Here is a 26,532-nt window from a genome sequence, read left to right as displayed (position 1 = left end):
CTCATCTTCAGAGTCTGACCAAATCGGCTGTCGTTCAAATGTGATCTTAAAAGTGTCCGTTTTCTGTTTGTGCACAAAGTAAGAAGTAAAAACGTTTGGACTAAGGAGAAAATTGTGTACATCTGATTCTTTGTCAGACTACCCCTTTACGGGTGAGCAGCATCTATCATGGTTAATCACTCAAAGAGAATCCACAGTTCTGTGGAATATGGCTTTTGAATAGAACGGGAGAAACACAACCCACTCGAATGAGGCAAAAACACATATGGAAGGTGTGGAATCACTTGTGATATACACCAGCTGCCAAAGTACTTCACCTGAAACTGGCTTATCAGGGACTGACCGCACAACGCAGAGATACATATGAATCCAGTCAGGCCTAATAAGCAGACAGGGACCAGGGAGCAAAAAGAGAAGGGGAACACTCTCTCTCTTACACACACACAGCAATAAATGCATTGTGCTGGTTGTTTGAGATGCACTATTTACATATTTGAATATATTTTCATTATGCTATATATTTTGAATATAATCAGGTAGGCTGAGGTTGGTTTTGCTTATATTTACATGGTGTGCCGGTTGCAAATATCCTTCGGATGCTCTTTTTCATTCCTATGCTAAGTTTCACAGCTCATAAAGCCAAATGTTGTCCTTTTGTGCCAGAAGCGCGAATGTGGCTCATTTCAATACTCTGTGATGCAATCAGTAACGCAGTCTTTAAACAGGCAAAGGCCGGCAAAACCAGCCTCTATGGATGCACATAAAGGACGCCTTTGCACCACAGAGTTCGTCTCCTCCTTAGTTTTATGGCAACAAGGCTCCTGTATGAACAGCAGAGGGCGACATGCTCCACACCTCCGGTCCCTATGACCTTCTCCAAGTCTCCAGTGGGCTCTCACGTTGGGGTCAGGACACTGCCTGGGTCAGAGGGTGTGCAGCTCTTGCTACATGACGACTGGTGATTCTTGCAGTTTGTGTTCGGTCGGTGGTTCTCATCATTGCGATGCATGGCTGCATGGTAGCGGAGTGCTGGGACACCCCAGCGGAGTTACTGGCAGGTGGGTAGGGGAGGCATGCAGACGGCTCGGCTCTCTCGGGCTCCAGTGAGAGGCCGAAGCCAGGAGGAAGAAGAGGAGGAGGAGAGACGTGTTTTGTTGAGGACGTGACCCAACTTCCCTACGAGCGGTAGTCCTTCTTACTGTAGGGCCTGTTGCCGAGTATGTGGTCGATTTCAGCCACAATGTGGGAGGTCATCTTGGGAAGGACCTGAGTGGGCAAAAAGAAGGAAAAACGGTATGATTAATGGGACATCTTGGAAATTTTGTTTGTCCCTTTGTGTCTTGTAGCTGGTAAAAGGGACATTTTGAAGTGCCCAGCTGGAACCAAGCCTACCATTCTGGAAAATTCCACTGTTTCAAATGTACACTCGCCATCCGCTTCATTAGAACCCTATTAGAACCATACCTTGTGCACTGAGAAACCTATTAGAACCCTACTTTGTGCTTCCACTCACTTAAAAACCCATTAAAGCCCTAAGTTGTGCTTCTACTCACTGAGAGACCTATTAGAACCATACCTTGTTTCACTCACTGAGAAAACTATTAGAACCCTATGTTGTGCTTCCACTCACTGATGAACCAATTAGGACCCTGATTTGTACTTCAACTCATTGAGAAACCTATTAACACCCTTATTTGTGTGTCTACTCACTGAGAAACCTTTAGAACCCTTCTTTTTGCTTCCACTCACTAAGAAACACATTAGAACCCTTCTTTGGGCCTCCACACACTGAGAAACCTATTAGAACCCTTCTTTGTGCTACCACACACTGAGAAACCTATTAGTATTCAGATTTATTATGTCATGAACTATTCAAACCCAAGGCATGAATTGAAATAGTATTTAGCTGAATACATACAAATTCATCACGAGTATTTTCTATTGGGAGATGACCACATGGTGAGCAGTTAGACCCCATTGTTTTGAAGTAAATGTGTCCCAAAGTCTGAAAATCAGTGTGTAACATCACAAACTGTCATATTTTTGCAATTAAGTCAACTTTTTCTGTTTTAATGAAAAATACTATTAATTTATGTGAGTACAACTCTTCAAATCTGTGTTTGCTAGTTATTGTAGCATACTAGCATACACAGTCATGTACTGACTAACATTTATATATGTAGATACACACATATTGTGTGTGTGATCATATTAAACACACTGTAAAACTAATACAAAGCAGGCAAAACAAGTTTAGCATTATGCCCAAAAATTAAACTACAGCCTAGAATATCTTAGCTTCATGAAATTGCCATGAAATTGGATGCACTGTGAGCAGTGTGGCTGAATTATCCACTAAAATATAAATATGAAATGAAATATGGGAACGAGGACCTAAACATTAATACTACAGTCAAACCTGGACAGCATGCACATATGTGTGCGTGCATAAGCATGAATGTGTAACGTGTGTCTGTACTGACCTGAATGGCTCCCAGGTTTTCTGTTAGCTGTTCTGGGTTGGAGGTTCCTAAGAGAACAGAACTCACTCCTTCGTTCCTCAGACACCAGGCTGGACACACAGACATGCACATGTTGTCAGCTGAATCATGTTACAGCAGAAAGAAATGGAAGAGTTCACAGCAAAGGGACTACTACACTTCTGAGGCCTGCGGTCAAACCTGCTCTTCCGCACATGAACATTAGGGGGTGCCATAGAGCTAAAGATTTCCCAGGTTGTGTGAACACTTGTGGTCCAGGAAAGAGCAAAAAGTAGAGAGATGCACACGTTCCCCGTACCCCCAAAGGAGTCGATCAGTTAAGACACGTTCAATGTACAAAATTGGCTTCTTTGGTTTTGCACTGGTGCTAAGAGGCTAATGCTAACAAGCAACAGAAGCTTATATCTCACCAATTAATACTGTGCAAACTGCATCATCATGTTCGTCCCTCATTCTGCATCCAATTGTTACATAATCTCTGCAGCACCCCCACATTTTTAGGATTGCAACTGCTAAAATAATAATAATAATATAATAATCATCATCATCATCATCATCATAATCATAATAAAATGTTCTGAACTTTAAAATGATTTGAGCATAGTAAAGACCAGTGAGTGCTTGTTTATAGTGGAGTTTGCATTTTTATATTTTATTTATATATTTTTCAGATCTGCAGTAGCCGTCAGAGGTGGACGAAGTACACAAACCATGTACTTGAGTTGAAGTAGAGATACCCAAGGTAAAATATTACTGCAGTAAAAGTAGAAGTTCCTCCCTTTAGACCTCCACTTGAGTAAAAGTACTAAAGTATTTGCCTTCAAATGTGCAAAAGTACTAAAAGATTAATTATGGCTTTAATGTCCTATTACTATTATTGTAACAAGACTCGCTTCATTAACTCATTTTAGGTGAAAATACTCCAGTGTCACTCTTGGTAAACCAGTCTTTTAATAGAATGTCATTAATTAGTGATGCTGATGTCTATTAAAATGATCATAAGCACAAAACACTGAAGGCAAACAGTTTCCATCAGGTAGAACTGAGTGGCTCTGAAATCACTTTTTACAAACAAGCAAAGTTTCAGTTTAAGATTTATTTGAACTTAGTTACAAGTTTAAGTTTAATAAAAACTTTAATCTCAGATTCACAAATAAGTTTCCTTTACTAAACTGCGTCTGTAGGTCTCTGTTCATAAACATAAACCAGCCAAAACAAATTTACTATAAAATGAAATTATATATTGTGGTCTATTTACACAAAGTTAGGTTAGTTCATCATTTATGTTGAATAGACTCTCCCAAAATTTTACGCTGCTGCACTGATGTTGAACCGTGTGCTGCACTGGGTCGGTATGACCAACAGGTCAAAACAAGCTCAAAACAAAGTGCGCGCTGTGCCCTGATTGGTGTTCTTGCTTCGCACTTCTTTCGTTTTGACATGTTGCATTTTTATACACACATAAACCAAAAGGAACGACAGATTTCTCATAATGTAGTAAAAAGTGAGATATTTGACTTTGAAATGTAGTGGAGTGAAAGTAAAAAGTCTCCCAAAATGGAAAAACTTCAGTAAAGTACAGATACATGAAAAAACTACTTAAGTACAGTAACTAATTACATTTACTTAGTTACTGTCCACCACTGGTAACCGTGTACTATTTAAGTAAACACCATGTTTTCATTACAGCAAGCTGACAACAGTTGGCTGCTCTGGGGCTCAGAACTGGAACTCTGCATAGACTTTCTGATTTTGCACCTCCCTTGATAGCAAGAGGATGGTGGACCACTGTTGGCCCGCTGATGGCAAAGCTGGCGGTCCACTGGTGTTTTGCTCAGCGTTTTCTGAGCAGCCCACCTGTTCTTATTTTTCCCTTCCTTCTTATCTTTGGTTCTACTTTGTAAATTAGTTTAGTAAATAATTGTAATAATTTTAAACACAGAGTCAGCAACAACATTTTCTATAAAATCATTTTACATAAAGACATTTATATTATTTTTTCTCTCGGGTTGTTTGTAATATTTCTCTTATTTTACAAAATAAAAGTCTGTGTGCATTTAAAATCTGTTTGAGAGGATTAAACTAGGTAGAGCTTGTTTGCAGGACAGTAATCTGGGTGGTCCGAGGGTGGACCTGCAGTGGCAAACAGTCAGTGGGGTGCCGACTTTATCTAGCCAGCAGGCCGATATATGCTCGCTAACCTGTGTGTGTTTTAGAAACAAGCCCCCAAACTATTGATAAAAACCTCATTTATCTTTCAAAAAAACATCTAATGTAATAATGAAGCTTTTATGAACTGTTGTTTCTTCCACTCGGTGTGTATTCCAGTGCTAAATCTCACTGCGTGATAATCTGTTCCAGTGTCAACAATCTGATTGGTCACCACACAGCTTATTTGCATAAAATGTATCCAGAATGAGAGAGCAGACTGATGTGCGTCAGTGGTTTGATGTGTCAGTCATACTTAAAAAACCTTCATGTGGCCCTCTGGACAACTGTAAACTGTAACTGTAGTGCCAATTCCAAAAAAGTCGGGACGCTGTGTAAAATGTAAATAAATGTAAATAAAAACAGAATTGGTCTCCTCACTTCCCAGATGTTTACAGACTGGTGTTTAAAGAAGAGGGGATGCTACACAATGGTAGACACGGCCCTGTCCCAGCTTTTCTGAGATGCGTTGCTGCCATCAAGTTCTAAATGAGTTAATATTTTTCATGAAATGGTAAAATGTCTCACTTTCAACATCTGATATGTGTTCTATGTTCTATTGTGAATGAAATACGGGTCTATGAAATTTACAAATCATTGCATTCTGTTTTTATTCACGACTGTCCACACTGTCATTTGCCAGTGATTAGATCGGATTTGTGTGTCCAGACATCACCAGCCTATCTGCATTAGCTGCTCAGGCGTCAGTAACTACGTAGCTACGCAGGTGGCGCGGATTTCAAACACAGATTTGACATCATCGTAGTTTGTCATGTTGTGAGTGACGCAAAAGACAATTTGAAATCTGATTCGAGTGGCCAGAGACTGAAACGCATCTGTAGAAACCTGACAGGAATCGCATTGAAACCACCACCAAATGTGGTTTGGATACACTCAGCAAAAATCTGATTTCATGTGGTTTATTGCTGTTCAGACTACCAAAAAACAATCTGGATTCAATCTGGATTTGCCAGAAAGTGGATTTGGGCTGGCAGTCTGAACAAGGCCTATCTCTCCACTTCTGATGTTGGTCTCGGACTTGACTGCTACACAGCCTTAGTCGTGTCCAGGTCTTGGTCTTGCCTCTAATGGCCTTGACTACAACAGCAGAGTGTTTAAAAGGGAACTTGAACTCAATGTTTATTGGCATTCACACTGCAACACGTTTATTGTAGCAGTGCTATGTACTGTATCTGCTACCTGGGTCACGATGGGCATGTCCTTGATTTTTGGCTTTAAGAATGAGCTGGTCATCTCCACAGTTAGAACTGTAATCTCTACAGGGATGGAGGCGGCCTGGCCCAGTTCAGACTCACCTACGGCCAGCTGAGGCAGAGTGCAGCCCAGCTTCTCAGCAATGTGAGCCAACTCCTTCAGCTTAGCCTGCTGCTTCCTCCCGTCCTCGCTCATGATCTTATCCTTCAGCCACTGGTACGACTGCAGCAGGGGAGGTGGGGAAGAGCGTCAGGAAGACACGAGAAGAAGACAGGGTAAGCTGGTACCACCGAAAAGCACCACAAAACTCTTATCTGCTTTTCGGAAAGTGCATGTACCTTCATCGAGGCCCTAGAGGATTCCGGGATGCCGTTTTCATACTTCCCGGTGATGATGCCACAGGCTAGAGGAGACCAGGTCATAGCACCCACACCTGCACACATATACAGCAGGTCAGTAAGAGTGATGTGAGTGAGCAGACAGCGCGAGAGAGGAGATGGGGAATGTGGCATTTGTCAGGAGACATATGAGGCATGGATGTATGAGGCTGTCAATCTGCAGACATGACACTAATATTCATCATGCCTGCCATAAAGCGCGACACAAACGCAGGAAGAAAAATGGCGGGAGAGGCAGAGAGAGGGGGGAGGGAGAGAGAAGGATGCCGAGTGTGGGTGGTGGGTGAGAGAGAGAGAGAGAGAGAGAGAGAGAGAGAGAGTTGTAGAAGACCGTCAATCAAGTGTTTACAGACTGCGGACAGAAGGCTGAATGAATTTCCAGTTTCGACACTAGGCAGATGGAGCGGACTGTATATCACAGATGGAGGAGGGTGGAGGAGGGCGCTGATGATTGACACCTGCCTATCTTGTGGTAGAGCTCAGGCAGCTGCACCTCCACTTTCTCTCTCTGGAAGAGATGATACTCGGCCTGCTCGCACACCGGCGGGATCAGGTTAAACTGCCTGGCCACAGAGTACGCTTCCTAGAGAGAGAGAGAGAGAGAGAGAGAGAGAGGAATGGATTGGGCTGTTCAACAACAGTGGCTTTTTCTATATGTTTTATATGTTCAGGAAGAAAACATACAATACAGCTCGTCTCTCAATTACTTTCTGCTAATACACCGATCAGGCATAACATTCTGACCACCTCCTTGTTTCTACGCTCATTGTCCATTTTATCAGCTCCACTTACTATATAGGTGCACTTTGTAGTTCTACAGTTACAGACTGTAGTCCATCTGTTTCTCTGCATACTTTGTTAGCCCCCTTTTACCCTGTTCTTCAGTGGTCAGGACCCCCATGGACCCTCACAGAGCAGGTACTATTTGGGTGGTGGATCATTCTCAGCACTGCAGTAACACTGACGTGGTGGTGGTGTGTTAGTGTGTGTTGTGCTGGTGTGAGTGGATCAGACTCAGCAGTGCTGCTGGAGTTTTTAAATACCTCAGTGTCACTGCTGGACTGAGAATAGTCCACCAACCAAAAATATCCAGCCAACAGCGTCCTGTGGGCAGCGTCCTGTGACCACTGATGAAGGACTAGAGGATGACCAACACAAACTGTGCAGCAGCAGATGAGCTATTGTCTCTGACCTTACATCTACAAGGTGGACTGACAAGGTAGGAGTGTCTAATAGAGTGGACAGTGAGTGGACACTGCAGTGCTGAGAATGATCCACCACCCAAATAGTACCTGCTCTGTGAGGGTCCATGGGGGTCCTGACCACTGAAGAACAGGGTAAAAGGGGGCTAACAAAGTATCAGAGAAACAGATGGACTACAGTCTGTAACTGTAGAACTACAAAGTGCACCTATATAGTAAGTGGAGCTGATAAAATGGACAATGAGTGTAGAGTTTAATGTTATGGCTGATCAGTGTATACTGATTACTGTTTTTCGTTGCAAGGGCTCATTTGTTAATTGTAATTATAACTAATAATACATTAAATGCATTGAACCTTGATGTTCTTGATCATGTCTTGTTTTTTTATTTTTGTACTCCTCTTCACATCGTGCCTAACAGCATGCAGCCTTGAGTGGCTCATTGCTTTAATTTAACTCAGCTGATTGAGTTAATCAAGCCTTCAGGAGCATCTGAATGAGAGAATCAGGTGGATGTGATTAGAGCTGTGATAAAACTCCGCAGGATAATCACCAGCAAAACAAATTAAGGATCAGTCAGTGCACCAAACTTTTGGCCTGTCTTGTTGTGCACACAATAAGCTTACAGGCTTTGAGTATAAGCCCGTAGCTTTCTCATGGCCCGTCTCCCTGGAAAAATAACACAAGCAACGGTATCATTTAAACATCGCCTGCTGGGGGCTGATGGGGGAGGCGTACGGTTGTGTGGGAGGGACACTAGTTGGCGTGACACCAGAAAGCCTGGCATTGTGATCACTGCAGCGCGAATTACGGGTCATTTCTGCCTCTGCCTCGCCAGGCCTCGCTGAAATGGCCATTTATTAACTCATGAACTAATGATGCCAGCTAAATTACAGCACTCTCCTGTCCAATTGCTGTGCCTCAGCCTGAACACACTGTCATTAGCACGTACAGCATGAGCGTATACTGAGAATACAGTAGGAGAGTTGCTAAAAACATCAGCTCAATACCAGGCCTGCCAAAGGGCATGCTGGTGCCCTCTTATGTTCCCTTCAAAACAACTTCATTTAGCTCTTTAGAGGAAGATAACAGTTTGTCCTCCTCTCAGTCGCGGACAAGTGAACAACAATCTGCTGAGCCTTTAGCTGGAAATCGAAAAAGCAGTTTGGGGTGTTTTGTGAGCGTGCTGTGGGACGCCTCAATGCCCCATTAGATGTGGCCACTGCTGCTGTCCTCCGCTGCAGGCATTATTCTGGGGAAAGCAGGACGGTATTAAGGTTTGCCACTATCTCTACTGGAACACCTTCCGGCTAATCCAGATAATGTACAGCTTCGTTCTTCATTCGGGGTACTCAAGTGAATTAAAGTGAACGGAAGAAAGGGGGTTGTGAGATTGTTACGGCTCACCATAATTTCCATGGCTGTCCATCGCGACGTCCCCCAGTACATGGCCATTCCCTGGTTGATCACGTAGGTCATCGCCCTCACGATCTCTAGAAACAAGACAACCAATGTACTTCAGTTCAACGTGCCGCATTATCGGAAACCCCTGCCTTGTAGCTCTACCTAGTGTTTCTGGTCTTGGCTGAAGGTGAAAACAAGGGAAGCAAACAAAACGAGTTTCCAAAGCTTTAGTTAATAAAATGATTAAATGATATGGAAAAAAGGGGAGTTAAGGCCTCATAGACCACCAAAAATATCACCATTAGATAAACATAACTTAAAACTTTCATCTTTGACAGCTTCAGATCTGAGGTGTTTCTGTCCATCCTTCCACTGGAAGAACTCAACGCTATGGGTCTGAAAGGGTGTGAAGCTGTTGAGAATAAGGAAATGAACAGAAATAAAACTTCAAAATAAGAAGAATAAGAAGAAAAATAGAACTCAAATCAAAAACGGACAACATGTTTGGGGTTATTAGATTGTGAAAAGCAGAAAATGCAACCAGCTTCTAAGACTGAACTTTAAAGGTGTGGAAAAAATATTTCTTTCAATAACCGATCTCCAGAAAAGAATGGAAGCTGTCATAAACGTGAAAAATATTTGATATTGTATGTAGTCATTGAGGTAATGAATACCTTAACACTTAAAACTTTGGCTGGAATTTAGACTAACTTTTTCATGGCACTACATATACACTGGTCAGGCATAACATTATGACCACCTCCTTGTTACTTTGTTAGCCTCCTTTTACCCTGTTCTTCAGTGGTCAGGACCCCCATGGACCCTCACAGAGCAGGTACTATTTGGGTGGTGGATCATTCTCAGCACTGCAGTAACCCTGACGTGGTGGTGGTGTGTTAGTGTGTGTTGCGCTGGTGTGAGTGGATCAGACACAGCAGTGCTGCTAGAGTTTTTTCACCTCAGTGTCACTGCTGGACTGAGAATAGTCCACCAACCAAAAATGGGCAGCGTCCTGTGACCACTGATGAAGGACTAGAGGATGACCAACACAAACTGTGCAGCAGCAGATGAGCTATCGTCTCTGACTTTATATCTACAAGGTGGACTGACAAGGTAGGAGTGTCTAATAGAGTGGACAGTGAGTGGACACAGTGTTTAAAAACTCCAGCAGCACTGCTGTGTCTGATCCACTTGCACCAGCGCAACACACACTAACACACCACCACCACATCAGTGTTACTGCAGTGCTGAGAATGATCCACCACCCAAATAGTACCTGCTCTGTGAGGGTCCATGGGGGTCCTGACCACTGAAGAACAGGGTAAAAGGGGGCTAACAAAGTATGCAGAGAAACAGATGGACTACAGTCTGTAACTGTAGAACTACAAAGTGCACCTATATAGTAAGTGGATTTCAGTGCAGGTAGGTAGGTGTTTCTAACACAACGGACGGTGCATGTATATGCATGAGCTCCACCCACCTTCTCTGAAAGTTTTCTGTCACTTATTGAACCATGAGTTGGTCAACAAATGCAAAAACACATTAATAGTGATAGGCACAATAGATGAATCACATACAAAGCAATCTCTTTGGTCTCTCGAGAGAAGGAGAAGGAGAAAGATGAAAGAGAATGCAATGGTGTAAGAAAAAGATTTCTGAGCTGGCCCTGGGACAAAAAGCAGTTATGAAATCTTGTATATCTGACTCTAGAGAGATTGAACATATTTTGATAAACTTAACGGTCATTCCCTGGTGTAGCAGGCAGGGAAGGCAAACACCTGTGTTGACTCTCGTGTGAATGTAGCCACTGCAGTATTACACAGCACTTCAATGCTCTCAGAGGTATATATATGTGAGTGTGAGTGTGTAGAGGGGTGTTAGGGCAATGCAGAGTCCTATAGCTTTGTAACGATTGCGGGACGAGTTCTAAGGGGAGCTTTAATATGCGTCACACACACGCACACACACTGTAGAGTCAGGACTGCAGCTCCTGGACAATCGATGCAGCACAAAAACCACCGCACTGCTTCCTGCCTGTGCATACCAGAGAGATAAATGGGGGCATGGGGGGGGATAAAATGAGAAAAAAGGAGAGAGATGCAGAAAAAGAGATGCATAATGGGAGAAATGCTCTTTTGCCCTAAGTTACCCTTGCAGGACTTTGAGGGAATAGTGCGCTTGTGCTTTTAGGGCTGATTGCCCTAAAAAGGTTTTTCATATAGCATTCATTTAATAACATTTTTTTTTCCCATAGGAAATTAATGGCAAAATGTTGAGCTCAAATCTAACTGCAACAAATGATGTCACAAAAGGCATCTCTCAGACTGCCCCTCATAGATGTTACAGACTCACAGACATACTAGCACACATATACAATGGCCTAGCAACACTTTTGCAACCACCTGGGATGCCATAGCAATGGACTAGCAACACCTTGGCAATTGCCGGGGAACACTATGGCAATGGCCTAGCAACACCTTAGCAATCACTGGGGATACTATAACAATCGCCTAGTAACACCTCAGCGATCACCAGGGATACTTTAGTAATGGCCTAGCAACGCATTTGCAACCACCTGGGATACCATAGCAAAGTCCAAGCAGCACCTTAGCAACCACCTGAGATACCACAGCAAAGGCCTAGCAACACTTTAGCAACCACCTGGGATACCACAGCTAAGGCCTAGCAACACCTTAGCAATCACTGGGGATACTATGGCAATGGCCAAGCAACACCTTAGCACCCACTTGGGATACCACAGCAAAGGCCTAGCAACACTTTAGCAACCACCTGGGATACCACAGCAATGGCCAAGCAACACCTTAGCAACCACCTGGGATACTATAGCAGAGGTCTCACAACACCTTAGCAATCGCTGGGGATACTATAGCAAAGTCCTAGCAACACCTTAGCAACCACCTGGGATACCACAGCAATGGCCAAGCAACACCTTAGCAAACCACCTGGGATACTATAGCAAAGGCCTAGCAACACCTTAGCAATCGCTGGGGATACTATAGCAAAGTCCTAGCAACACCTTAGCAACCACCTGGGATACTATAGCAGAGGTCTCACAACACCTTAGCAATCGCTGGGGATACTATAGCAAAGTCCTAGCAACGCCTTAGCAACCACCCGGGATACCACAGCAATTATCTAGCAACACCTTAGCAGTCACTGGGGATACTATAGCAACTCTGTCAAGCCAACTTTAAGTTTATGCATAAATATTCCCCTTCTTGTTCACCTAGTAACACTTTATTTGGAGACTCCCTACATGGGGACATCATGACCTATGAATAAAAATTAATAATGCAATGTAAAATACTGTTTTTAAAAAGAAATGCAAGTATTTAAGTTCTATTACTCGACAGTGATGCTTCATAACAGGTATCTAGGTTTGAAGGCTATTATGTCAATACAACATTACTGACTTCATAAGACATCTTATGTTACCTTAAGAAAACTTACATAAGCTGTTTTTCAAGTGTTGCTTTATAAATAAGTTATACGATGCGTATGTGCTATGAAGTTCCCTATGCAGGTACCCTTTAAATAAAGTGCTACCATGAATCTTTTCAAAATGAAAATTTGTATTTTTTAGCACTTTACCTTCCACTGTTTCACTGCATAAGAGCATCTACTAAATGACTAAATGTCAGAATAAAAAAGAGGGACTGATACAATCTAACAGATCCATCCATCCATGACTAGATCCAGCTAAGACCCTCCTCATGGTGAAAAGCCTTAGGCTGCTCCTCTGATCCTGAAATAAGAATCTGTATCCAGAAGAGAACCTAATGAGCTTTGAAAGGCAACCTGGCATTTTAGACGCATTAGCAACGGCGAGCACATCATATGTCACTAATAGCCTCTCTAATGATGAAGAACAGCGTGACACTCCGATCAGTTAACACAAGTGAAACATTAATGAGCCAATTAAGCTCAAGCGCCGTTGCTTGCTTTTGCAGTTCTGCAGAGAGCGCTCCCCAAACTCCACTCAGATCAGACACATCAGTAATTAAACATATCAGATCACATATTTTAGTGAATAAGTAACAGATAAACATCTCAATTCTGACAAGACGACTGATTCAAGAACAAAAGAAGCAAGGATAGGCCTGAATATTGGGTTCGGATATAACCTGCAATTGCAGTACTGATATACGGTATGACCGCCTGCTTAATATGCTGTTGATCCTTCATGTGTCGCCAAAGCAGCTCCGACCTGCTGAGGCACAGACTCTGCAAGACCTCTGAAGGGGCCCTGCAGTGTCTGACACCAAGACATTAGCAGTAGGTCCCATAGCAGCTGTCCTGTAAGTTGTGAGATGGAGCCGCTGTGGATCAGACTTGTTGCTCGGCACATCCCACAGATGCTTGATTGGATTGACATCTGGGGAACCTGGAGACCAGGGCAACGTTTTGAAATAGAGGTCTGCACTACTTCGAATTCCTGCTGGACCTGCAGGACCCGCCACAGTATCTTGTGGTGTGGGACTAATTTTCAGTTTTGTGCACGGGAGCGGGCGGAAAACCAGCCCACTGCAGACGGGAGCGGGACAAAGCAAGCATGAAGAGAATTCCTGTGAATATTGAATAGCCTAAATAAAGTATAACAGTCACAAAATCATATATATAAACAATATAAAATGATAACAATAAAACAATTAAAACTCAAAATTAAGTCACTCTAAACAGTTGTGAAGCAACCCATCACGTGAACAACACGCAAATTCTTGTAGCTTCCAGTGGTGTTGGAGCCTATAGTCCGACAGCCACAGCTGCCCAGCAAAACACCAGTGAACCTGGTGACCATGACTACCATGTTATGTCAGCAGAGGATAATGTATTTGAGAACAGACTGTGTCAGATATTGGATGTCAGTTGCAGGGCAGGAGCGGGACAAATGATTCCGATTTTCTGCGGGAGTGGGCAGGAGCAGGATGAAATTCGGGGGCGGGACTGATAATGCACCTCTACTTTGAACTCTATTTCTGAACAACGTGTGCAGTGTGGCAGAGTGCATTATCCTGGTGAAAGAGGCCACCGCCATCAGGCAATACCACTGTCATGAAGGGATGTTCCTGGTCCGCAAATAACATGTAGGTAGGTGGCATGTTTCTCCCACAGTGCATCCTGGTGCCTTCACTCCAGGTAAACAGCACATACGTACCAGGCTGCCCATGTGATGAAAAAGAATTCAGGACTTATCAGACTAGGCGACCTTCTTCTATTGCTCCCAGGTCCAGTCCTGATGCTCACATGCCCCCTCTAGGCACTTTCAATGGTGGACAGAGATTAGCATTGGCAATCCGACTGGTCTGTGGCTACGCAGTCCCATATGTGGCAGGGTGCGATGCACTGTGTGTTGTGACACATTCCTCCTGTAAACATCATTAAACGTTTCTGGGACTTGTGCCATAGTAGCCCTTCTGTCAGTCAGACAGAATAGCCTTCCTTGCCATCTTGCATCAATGAGCCTTTGGCACCCAACACCGATGCCAGTTTGTGGTTGGTCCCTCCTCAGACCACTGTCAATAAATTCTCACCACCACTGATGGGGGGGGGCCCTACAAGCCTTGCCGTTTAGTAAATGCTTTAACCCAGTCTTCTTGACATAACAATCTGGCCCTTGCCTAAGTTGCTCAGGTCTTCACACCTGCCCATTTCCCCCCACCTTCAACATATCGACTAGAAGAACTGAGTGTTCACTTGCCATCTGATATATGCCAGACATTGATATGCACTGTTGTTATGAGATAATCAGTGTTAGTCATTTCTTCTGTGAGAGATCATAATGTCTTGGCTCATCTTATATCCAGATATATCTTGTACAAACACGGCTGTTTCAGGTATTTAATACAATCCAGAATTAAAAATCTGATAAACTTTGAACCGGCGGAATTGGGCTGGGCCTCAATGAGAGACAGGATGTGACTGTTCAATATCAATCTTATCTTGAACCAGTCTTTTGTCCTGGACCCTGTGTGTCCTCAAAGTAACATAAGAAGACTCAGCACACCTTGAGTCGACCCCAGCACTGGCTTCAGGGCACTAGGCCACATGAAAGGAGGCTTAAGAATTAGAGACAAAAGGAAAACCTACATAAAATATAGCACAGTAAAATATATCGCTGTTGTCGGACAAAAACCTCGTATATCCAAAGTGGTAACTTTACAGGAGAAGGAAAAAACACACTTTACTTTTAATGTAAGTCAATGGAACCCGACTTTTTTCAAAGTAATTTTGGGCCGTTTCTTTTGGTCCATTCATCATGAAATTTACACACAATGTAAAGGACAACAGGCACTTTCAAACTATGTCAAAATCTTCCAACAGCAGTGATATGAATGTTTTGCAATATATTGCTTAGGCCTGGGAATACTTGCAGTATATTTCCATTTTCACCTGGGACGAAAGGACCTCAGTGGAAGGGAAGGGACAGCAGAGTGCCCCCAATCATTATCACTGTAATGAAAAGTGGAACTACCTCCAAAGCAACCTTAATCAGCCAACTTAGCACTTCAAACACATTAAGCCAGAGTGTGCTCTCTGGATATTTGCTCGGGGATAGAGGGCATGGAAAGAAAGATGGGCTAAATAGCACAGCATGAGGCAGCAGGACAGCCTCTTTCCTGTCTTGTGTTTGGCCTGCAAAGCGAGGAATTGAGAAGCATCTGATAGGGAGGAGGTTTCAGGAGGCACGCTAAATCCCAGCGACCTTGGCAAAACAACACATTCCCTTTGAAATGGAAAAGAGCTGAAAACAAGCCAAACAGAAGAGAACAGCGCTCTCCTCCACATGCACTCTAGCTGCGTATTTGTGGTTGGGAGACTGGTAAAAATGCTATGAAAAAGGGAGCAAGCAAAGGTGCGAAGTGTATAAATTGCTACAAGTAGAAAAACAGAGGACAACTAGAGAGAGAAAGAGAAAGATGGAGAGTGAGTGAGAGAGTGAGAGAGAGAGAGGCTGAGTGGCACATTATGTCAGATGGCTCTTTTAATTAAATACTATGAAGGCCAGAGCGAGTTGGCTGAGAGAACTCTGTAAAATATTCCCCCTCTGTCTCTTTCTCCTTCGCTCTTACTTCAGGCATGCAGTGCAAGTTTCATTACAGTCCATGTCAAAACAGGTCTGTTAGTTTCCATTTCTCCATCTCCTCTCTCTTATTCACCCACTCACTCTCTCCCCAACCACACCTGCTCTAAAATACAGGGTGATTCAGAAAGATTCATCCGATTTCAAAATGATTTACTTCACTTCTAAATCATTACAGAACAATGCAGTAAACTGTAAATGGTTTAAGTGAGCATAAAGTTTATTATGTAATTTTACAAGTGCTCAATATGAACCTCCTCCAGCTGTGGCTCTTTCAGTGCGATTTCGGAGATCATCCAGTGTTGCTGGGAGTGGCACAGAAACAGAATCCTTAACGTACCCCCACAAAAAAAGTCACACGGCGTGAGATCTGGTGATGCTGGTGACCTTTTCTTGGAACTGTTGGTACCAACAACGAATGCTCTGAGCTGTTGGAGGTTCACTGCCTTACTGACTGTCTAAACTCTATGATGCCCTCTTTCAATTGGTATGTGATTGGTTCCTAGGCGCCTCATGATTGTAAAGAATATGGTGCTTTGAAATCGGATGAATCTTTTTTTGAATCACCCTGTATGATGGTGTTATGGGCAGAATTCGCTCCGCCATCTGATCGCAGCCTGACATGGAGTCATAGTGGAGAAGCTATAGAATGGTGGGGCAAACTGGACAGGTTGGTTGTATGGAGGCTACTTGGGGGTTATTCAGTGAGGAAACATGTTCTGTTTTGTGTGTACAATGTAAAAAATCCACTAGGATCAGGGTGCCCAGTCTTCACAAAGGGCAGGTGTGGCTGCAGGTTTTCGTTCCAACCAAGCAGGAGCACCGGCGTCTTCTTAAGAATGACAGAGTGGGCACCCCTGCACTACAAAGTGAACTACAGTGAACCCTGGTCCTGGAGTTCCCCCGGCCCTTTTACAGTTTAGTTGCTTTCCTTGTTGGAACACAGCTAATTATTACCTACAGTCCTTTCTGAGTTGAAGAAGGTGTATTAGAGCAGGAAAACAGGACAGAAGAACTCCAGAGGCCTGTCTCAAAGCTGAGGTTGCAGCTGAGGCAGGCTGCATTTCCAGGGAGGTACCATTTTTCAAAACACACCCTTCTTTTCTGAGAATTCAAAGAACTCAGCTGGCAGATCCTTCCAGACCTTCAATCACTCCCGATCATTTGCGCTAGTTTTGAAAACCTGAAGGTGGAAACAGCTGCGAGTGGGCGAGATGCTGTGGCTCCAGAGTTTGTAATGAAACGCAAGCCGTACACATAATTACTATACAAAAAAAGATAATGCTCATAGCAGTCCTGTTTGAAGATTATGACAAAATACGTTGCGGTGTTGAGTACCCTGGTCAGTAAGCTGCCACAAGCTAGTACAACGTACTAGTCCAGGGGTCGGCAACATGTGGCTCTTTTACTGCCATGTTGTGGCTCCACTGCAGAATTACATTTGTAGATAATAATAAAATAATCCTCCTTTGCAGTAAAATAAAGCTCTGCTGATCGTTCAACACAGTTTAACAATAAATGGTCTGAAACACTGGAGTTAATGTAGAACTGCTAATTCACCCTTTAACCCAGGGAGATCAGCGCAGACTGCTGGTCACCATAGCAATGCAAAAAATAATCTCACCTAGGTAATAGCTAACGAAAAGCAAAGAGAGAGATTTAAGGCGAACATCAATAATTTAGAGACAAATGGACTACACCGATCAGGCATAACATTATGACCACCTCCTTGTTTCTACGCTCATTGTCTATTTTATCAGCTCCACTTACTATATAGGTGCACTTTGTAGTTCTACAGTTACAGACTGTAGTCCATCTGTTTCTCTGCATACTTTGTTAGCCCCCTTTTACCCTGTTCTTCAGTGATCTGGACCCCCATGGACCCTCACAGAGCAGGTACTGTTTGGGTGATGGATCATTCTCAGCACTGCAGTAACACTGACGTGGTGGTGGTGTGTTAGTGTGTGTTGTGCTGGTCTGAGTGGATCAGACTCAGCAGTGCTGCTGGAGTTTTTAAACACCTCAGTGTCACTGCTGGACTGAGAATAGTCCACCAACCAAAAACATCCAGCCAACAGCATCCTGTGGGCAGCGTCCTGTGACCACTGATGAAGGACTAGAGGATGACCAACACAAACTGTGCAGCAGCAGATGAGCTATCGTCTCTGACTTTACATCTACAAGGTGGACTGACAAGGTAGGAGTGTCTAATAGAGTGGACAGTGAGTGGACACAGTGTTTAAAAACTCCAGCAGCACTGCTGTGTCTGATCCACTCGTACCAGCACAACACACTAATCACTCAAGCTGGTTTCCTGATATGTTTAATCTGCAATGAGAAACTGACAAACACTAAAAAGGTCACAAAACTTCTTTTTTGAATTTTTTCTGTTCCACCTTAAATGCTGTAGCAGTTACAGGCACCATTTAAGGTGGAACGGGAAAATTAGAACAAGAAGAATGTGAGAACAGCGGCTACAGCTGAGCCAAAGCTTAAAGCAGAGCAAAGTAAGTCTGCGTTTCTGTTTATATTATATTTGCTAGCCTGTACTAGAACATTAGCACATACTGAGACATGTTTACAGCCAAGATGGTAAAACGGATATAAAATCTTGTGGCTTCCATGGTGGTTTGATTTTGTTGAAAGGACAAAATGGCTTTTTTTTAATATTTGGGTTGCCAACCCCTGTACTAGGCTCTCGAATGTCCATGAGCAAGCACTGTAGAGGAGTGTTCTCATACCAGAGCTAGCAAGATCTCTCAGGACCAGGGTTGGAAACTTCAGACATACTATATAGTGTGAGAATATAATACATCATATTTCTCTTTCTTGCTCTTTGTCACCTCTTCTCACTCCATCGACATGTAACTTGGACTCACTTAATGTGTCAAAGCCCATTTCTGTGGTGTTGGCGTGTTCTCATTTCTCTCTGACACAGTGCTGAGAATAACAGGGTTATGTAGCGCTGGAAAGGCTTCAGCGGACTCTGGCCGGCTGACAGGTCCTTTTACGCGAGTGAAGTGTGAAGGGTCAAGCCATTAGAGTGACTGCACCCTGGGGACTGCTCTGTACCAACCGGCCATGTTTCCATGACTACCTCATTCACCACAAGAAGCAGCCGGATTGATGTGAACCTACTTCAACCCTTTTAGTCGTACACAGTCAGGATTTACTACATTCTGTACAAATACAGTTGGAAGTCAATTCACCAGCAGAGCAACAAAGTGTGGAGGCTAAATGCTACAAAATCACTAATATTGCTCACCTTCCATTGGTGTGTTGCTGTCCGGCCGGTTGGCGAAGACCACGTCCACATATTCCAGCTGCAACCTCTGAAGCGAACCCTTGAGGCCTGGAAAGAAGAGACCGTTTGAATAAATAGGAATGCTAACGTTGCTAATAATCAATCAAACCTAATAGGGTCAGTTAGCATTACACAGCTTAGTTCATTCATTCCTACTAGCTTCATTCAATGTTAGCCATGTTAGCATTTTTGGGTGATGGAATACTTTAAGATGATTCGTTGGCATTTTGCCTTTGCATAGATTCCACAAGTGATCCAGAATATAGGAAATGTGTAATATAAATAGAGGTGGGTAATCCAGGTCCAAAAAGTAAAAACCCTCCCCAGGATTTTGTTCCAAATGCTTGACTTCTCTAGTTTGCTCAGGCCAGCAGCAAAGGTGTTCAGGCAGTTGGAACAAAATCCTGGGGAGGGTTTTTACTTTTTGGATTACCCACCTCTACATATAAATAATCTAAATGTAACATTAGAGTGAAATGTATGGTAAAAATACCAAAACTCTGGGAAATTGCTTCTTTTACAGGTCTCACTGATTAAGAGGAAGGAAAAAAAAAAACATTTAAAAATGCTAGTGTGGCTAACGATAAATGAAAGCAAGTAGGAACCTGTGAGCATGACTACTTTAGTAGACTTACTTTACGATTTCCTTTATTAGGAATGCTAATGTTGCTAATAATGAGTCAAACCTAGTAGGGTCAGTTAGCATTGTGCAGCTTAGTCTACTGATTCCCACTAGCTTTGTTCATTATTAGCCATGTTGGTGTTTTTGAGTGACAGAACACTTCAAAGGCTTTTTGTTGGCATTTTGCCTTTGCTTTGGATTTCATTAATTAGGAATGCTAATGTTGCTAATAGTGAATCAAAGCTAGCAGGGTCAGTTAGCATTGTGCAGCTTAGTCTACTGATTCCCGCTAGCTTCGTTCATTGTTAGCCATGTTAGCATTTTTTTGTGAGAGAACATGGTGGGAAAAGTTGGGAACCTGTTAGCATGACTACATTAGCCTAATTCTCACTGCCCCGAGATTTCCTTAATTAGGAATGCTAACATTGCTAATAGTGAATCAAGTCTAGTATTGTCAGTTAGCATTGTGCAGCAGAGCCTATTCCCACAAGCTTCTTTCACTGTTAGTCGTGTCGGTGGTTTTGGGTGACAGAACACTTTAAAGGCAGTTTGTTAGCATTTTGTCTTTGACTACACTCTTTAAAAACATGGTTCTTCAAGGAGAATGTGTTGTATATGGTTCTATATAGCACAAAAAGGTTCTCCTATTGTTAAAAACGTGACATTGTAACAGTAGCAGAACCCTTTTTGGTGCTATATAGAACCGTTTTCCAAAAGAACCATAAACAACACATTCTCCATCTATCTGAAGAATGATGTAACCATACAAAGAACCATTTAAGCATGCAAAAGGTTCTTTGAGCATTCATAGTTCTATATAGAACCACTGTCTTTACTAAAGAACGCTTTACACCAGTATATATGTTCAGTTTTGTGCTTTGCTGGAGTGAAATGTGTAGGCGTCATAGAAAATGTGAAATTGCTTCTTTATACGTCTCGCTGATTAGGAGGGAGGAAAGAAAAACTTTTTTAAAATGCTAATGTGGCTAACAATAAATGAAACAAGTGGTAACCCATTAGAATGACTGCATCAGCATAATTATAACTTCCCTCAAGATTTCATTAATTCACTGCAACATTAGCAGCTTCCCTGGTGACTGACTTTAAGAGCTTTGCTGAAGGATCCAGCACTGGTTCTCAGAGTGAGAGCAACTCACCATCTTCCAGGCCAACTGTGAACTCACTGTTGTTTCTGCAGCTCTGTAATTTTCTGCAGTGTCCTAATCACTGGCCTGCCTGTGGAGCTATACACCTGAAGAGTGAGATTAGCTGGCACTGTAATAGCCTCCTTGCTCTGAATGACCTTCTGAGGCTCACTCTCTGGTGGGCAACACACCCCAGTGAACCAACAAGACTATGTTGCTTTTTGCTCTCTATAGAGTTCCACTATCTGGACTGATCTAAGTTGAGATCTTTCAGTAGTCCATCACTCAGACCTAATATAATGAGGCTCATCCATTTTTAGTATAATCAGTGGTCTTAACTAAGATCTTATGGGCCCCAGTAAGAAAAACTGAATGGTCCAACCCAAGAAAATGACTGTAAATTTACAAAAAAAATGAAAAAAATGTTTATTTTGTAACTGGCCCACCTTTCATTTATTACCAGTCAAATGACAATTAAGTATGAGCTATTCATTTTTCAGCATCAGGAAAAAAGCAGAAATTGTGTATATAACCTCAGTAACCAAATATCGCTTTTTTCAGTATTCACTGAGTGCATTTGCATGCACTTAATAATCCGATCATAATCAGATTTCTGCAGTTATCTGATTATTTAAATGGTCATGTGAACGCCACACTCCGATCTAGAAATCCGATTAAGAAATCTGATAAAGAGAGCTGGATTTTAGCTCAGTAATCAGATTTCTCAGTGCATGTGAGCTCTTACTCTGATTTCTGTCAGATCTCTCAGTCTGCACTTGTGTGAAAACAGATCGTAAATAAGCGAGCAGCGTCGCCGTGAGATGCAGCAAAACACTTTTGGAGTGACGCTGAAACCAACTACATTCTCAACAAAATAAATCATTTAAATATTCTTAATTTTCTCGATGATGTATGTTCATATTTTCAGGTAAAGTGGCGCAATGTTTAAAAAAAAAAAGCTACGGCATGAACCTTGTGTTTTACATTACGTTTACATCACATCTTTTTCTGTGAGTTTATTGGTTGCAAAGCAGAAATCTGATTACTGTCTGACTCATGTAGACCCAGTTTCCCCATTATCTAATTGTCAGGTGCAATACCCGCCTTCGTCACCTGAGGTCAGCCTCACCGGAGTATTGACTTGCTCCCTAGTGACACCTTGACCTACCTCACCTGCAGCTCATTAACCTCCCTTTATAAGGATCGGCACTCATGCTGGGTCTCTGTGAAGTATTGCCAGTTCATCTGCTTACCAAGCCCTGTTAGTTCTCATCTGTTGGATTTTTTGGATTGTCTTGACCCTTTTCTGAACTCTTTGACTCTGTTTTTTTGAGCTCCCTTTGGTACCTTTGCTGTGTTGTGATCTATTCTGGTGTTTTTACTTTTTGGACTGACTCATTCAGTGATGCTGAGGTCTGGACCATTGCTCTGAGAACACCAGAACACCAGCAGCTTCTTTGCATGTCCTCTACTTTTTTGTCTGTCTCCTTTTCTCAGTGAGGTTCTTCTTCACAGCTACACATCCTTTCAGACCCACAGCGCTGAGTTGTCTTCTCACAGTGGAAGGATGGACAGAAACACCTGTGGATGTTTTCAGATCTGAAGCAGCTCGATTTTCTCAAAGATGAAGGCTTTAGGTACTGTATCTGATGAGGATGGTTTCAATTATGTTTTTTTTTTTATATCTGATCTCCTCATAAGTATCTCCTGCAAGATGAATAGCTTGTGCTTAATGGCCATTTGGACTTAGTGTAATATGCAAACATAGTAGCTTATTTGCATGCATTGAATGAATGAACGCTTGAGTGTGCCAAGGAGTCCAGATACAGTCATAAGCAAAACACCACCAGTCTGATTACATATTTTGTTGATTTTTGAGTGAAAGTCTGTGTAAATTCAGATATTTGTTTCTAAACACTTTATATGTGTAATAAAATAATTGCTGAAATGAAGACTGAACTATAAAGTACTGAATTTGGAGTCAGTCCATTAAACTGTTTCATTTTTTGTGTTCAGGACTTTTTGGACGGGCCTGAAATCATGGCTGGACGACACACTGGATCCATACTTGCGTGACCCTCCTCCAACACTATAACCTTATAAAAACCAGAGCCTGTTAGCATCAGTGGTTCTCCCACTCAATCTCAAATACATTTGCTCTGTTATTTATTAATAGCCTAGCTTTACTTGGCTAGGTTATGCTAGTGAGTAATACACACTGCTAACTTGCCTAAATGGGGGAAATGACCATTCTGTTACAAACTGAGAGGAATGAGGTTGATTCTTGGGTAGGTCAGTGTCCTCTGGCTCTGGATTAGATTCTAGGTCTGATGGCTCAAACGTCAGCCCAAAAAAAGCTGCTAGACGGAGTGAATTCTGGGTGTTTGTGTCAGCTGAAGCGCTGCTAGTGGCTTCATTTCAATCCAAGAGAAGCTTTGCTGCCCAACCAAGTGAGCTAACAGCAATGCTAACGTTAGTACAAAGCTGAAGTCGGCTTCCTATTCGCCATCTTCTAGTTGGAGTTTTCCTGTTCCACCTTTACAAGCCAACAAAGTTTTATTACACACTTCTATAACCTAAGAATAGCTCAATTAATTTGCATCAAAGTCCTTGTAGTTACTGAATAATAAGCCTGTGTGTGAAATAAACCTGGAAATGTTAAGGGTGTAAATGTAAATAGTGCAGCAGTTACATTCGGTTAAGTTGAAGACAGGCTGCATTTGGCTGAGAGGTTAATAACACATTATTCTGTGGTTTCCCTGATAGCAAGAGGACAGTGGGCCACTGTCAGCCCATTGATGGCAAAGCTGGTGGTCCACTGGCGTTTTGCTCAGTTTTCCAGGTGACCCACTGGTGTTTAAGCAGAGTATTAGACAAAACTCCACTTATCGTCGCTTGTTTTCCACTCACAGTCCAATTTACTTGTTTATTTTTCATACCTTTTTTCAGTTATACTTAGTTTGGTAAATGATTTTAATCTAGCTCAGTGTCAGCAACAACACTTTTATCATTTTATATTAGGCCTTTTTTTCCTCTCAGTTGTTTGTAATATTTGTCTATGTTTATTTTCATAAATAAAAGTCCCTGTGCATTTAAAATCTGTTTGAGATTAAAAACTAGTTAGAGCTTGTATGCAGGACAGGGTGGACCAGCAGTGGCAAACAGTCAGCGGAGTGCTGACTTTATCAAGCCAGTGGACCGATATACGCTCACAAACTCAGAATACATATTTATTTCTGTTTTACACACTTTAACACATTCTCTACAGAGAACACACTTAAATATGGCATTTTTCCACAAATTTTACTGCGCATTTTCTATTTATTTGCTTAACATGAAAAATAACATACTGTAGCGCCTGCTACTGGCTGGCGCTGGCACCCAGAGACTCTGGAGGTTTGGCTAAAGAGATGGCCACAACCAAACACTCATGGTTTCACACTGTTAGAAGGACTGATTTTGTTGTTTATTGTTATTGTCTGTCAGTTTAAGCTGTTCATATTAGAGATGCACCGATACCATTTTTTTCCTTTCAATATCGATACCGATAACTGATCCTTTAGTATCGGCCGATACCGAGCATCGATACTGATGCCAATTCTATCTAAACTAATTCACATATAAGTCCTGATATTTATAGAATTACATTTTTAAAATATTTCATTTAAAAAGTCTATGAAGTCTATGTTTTATGTCACAAATAAAAGACATTCAGCTTGTTTAGATGGCATTTACTTGTTGGAATATATTTACCGGATGCTTAAAGAGAATTTATTTTTGTTTATCTACTGTATATATTTAGTATTTACCATCATATAATTAGTAATAAGAACCATGTTCAACAACTTGAGTAAATGTAAAATATGTTTGCTGTGAAAAACAGTTAAAAACAGAGCTGAACAGTTTACAGATAAACCAAGGCTAAATGCCATCATTACACCGAGAGTCCGGCGGTTCCTTCAGCTCTCTCAATAACATTAACTCAGTCTGTAAGTGACCACACAGCCGCAGAGGAGCGATTACTGAAAGAAGCAGCTCAGCCGTTCAGGTAAGCGGCTTTGTAAACATGTTATTCTCACCAGATGCTGCTCAGTTACAGTTTCTGCCATGAGAGTTTTTACTGCTGCTTGTCATCCCACACTATTGACGTGATGTTCAGCTCTGTCTACTGGTGCGCATGCACGTGTCAGAAATTGCTTCATGGTGTTGGTCATTTGTATCTGTATCCCCTTCACCGATACTGCAATTAAGCGCCAATATTGGTGCCAATACCAATATAATATCAGTATCGGTGCAACACTAGTGCATATGTGTTTAAGGTTTTATTATGTGTTGGGGTGTGGCTTTAGTTGGGGGTTTTGTGTGTGAGCAGAGGTCACCAGGGTGACCCTGCCTCAAGTTTGGTGTTCTGTATGTGGCCCTCCCCGCTAGTGTGTCCTATAAAGAGCACTTCTTGCAGCAGATCAAGGCTACCCCTGTGTTTTTTCTTCTGCCAATGCAATAATATAATACAAATTTTTTTTCATATCTTTTGCACAGGCTGCTTTCCGTCTTCCATATCTTAGTGTTTTCTCCCAATACGTTAAACTCAGCTAATAAACGGTACTAAAAAAGCATTAAGATGTGCAGTACTGTGTTCTCTGTATATGATATGTTAACATTTCCACTCAGAAAATCAACAAAAACATGTCATTTGAACAGAGTTGTTGTATGTTTGTGTGTGAGGGTGTGTGTGTGTGTGTATGTGAGCCTCAAGGCCCCACCAGACCAACATTTGAACTCAGCTCAGTGGTGAAGACATAACAAGGCTCCTCTGACACGCACCAGATGGAGAGAGAAATCACACGCAAGAGAAGAGAGAGAGAAAGAAAGATGGTGAAAGAACAAGGGGGGGGAGAGAGAGAGAGTGAGAGAGAGAGAGTAAAGTGAGAGAGAGACATTAGAAACAGAGAGTGGAAGCACAGCAGCCCTTTGAGGTCTAACTCGCACTGACACAGAACAAACTGCAGGCCAGTGGCAAGACCGGCAAACACAAGCGCTCATTTATCCCCCCTCTCTTGTCCTCTCTCTCTCTCTCTCTCTTTCTGTGATATCTAGGCCAGGGCTGTGTGTGTGTGTGTGGGTGTGTGTGTGTGTGTGTGTGTGTGTGTCAAAGCAGTCCTCAGTCCCTAAAGCAGCACATACGCTGAACTGTGCTCATCTGCTGTGAGCTCCCTCGCAGCCCCACCGCACCGAGGGTACAGAGTATCAGTTTAATGAACATACAGGTGTAGTGGGCGGTCCCACATGGCCATCTATTGTACTAAAGGCTGTGCAGTTAGCATCACAGGCACATAATTGTGATGAGTAATCAGACTCTCAGGCACTCAGGGAGTGTGTGTGTGTGTGTGTGTGTGAGTGTGTGTGTGTGTGTGCCCTCTTTTCTGTGCTCT

At 42.5% G+C, this 26,532-nt stretch overlaps 1 protein-coding gene across 3 annotated transcripts in view; it reads right to left on the bottom strand.

Moving 5' to 3' along the window:
• Positions 1 to 571: 571 nt before the first annotated feature.
• kcnab1a (potassium voltage-gated channel, shaker-related subfamily, beta member 1 a) overlaps positions 572 to 26,532 on the bottom strand; it is a 259,065-nt gene continuing 233,104 nt past the window's right edge. For all 3 annotated transcript variants that reach the window (XM_036585428.1, XM_036585425.1, XM_036585426.1), the window contains 7 exons: positions 19,295 to 19,381; positions 8,931 to 9,016; positions 6,785 to 6,905; positions 6,263 to 6,357; positions 6,026 to 6,146; positions 2,484 to 2,572; positions 572 to 1,266 (listed from right to left, as the gene is read on the bottom strand). In XM_036585428.1, the coding sequence (XP_036441321.1) occupies positions 1,177 to 1,266; positions 2,484 to 2,572; positions 6,026 to 6,146; positions 6,263 to 6,357; positions 6,785 to 6,905; positions 8,931 to 9,016; positions 19,295 to 19,381 (689 nt within the window). In that variant the 3' untranslated portion in view covers positions 572 to 1,176. The remainder of the gene's footprint in view (positions 1,267 to 2,483; positions 2,573 to 6,025; positions 6,147 to 6,262; positions 6,358 to 6,784; positions 6,906 to 8,930; positions 9,017 to 19,294; positions 19,382 to 26,532) is intronic.

The sequence above is a fragment of the Colossoma macropomum genome, unplaced genomic scaffold, assembly GCF_904425465.1.
Source record: "Colossoma macropomum unplaced genomic scaffold, Colossoma_macropomum, whole genome shotgun sequence".
Lineage (NCBI taxonomy): Eukaryota > Metazoa > Chordata > Actinopteri > Characiformes > Serrasalmidae > Colossoma > Colossoma macropomum.
Note: the sequence above shows the minus strand (reverse complement) of the source record. Positions and strands in the feature narration are given on the sequence as shown.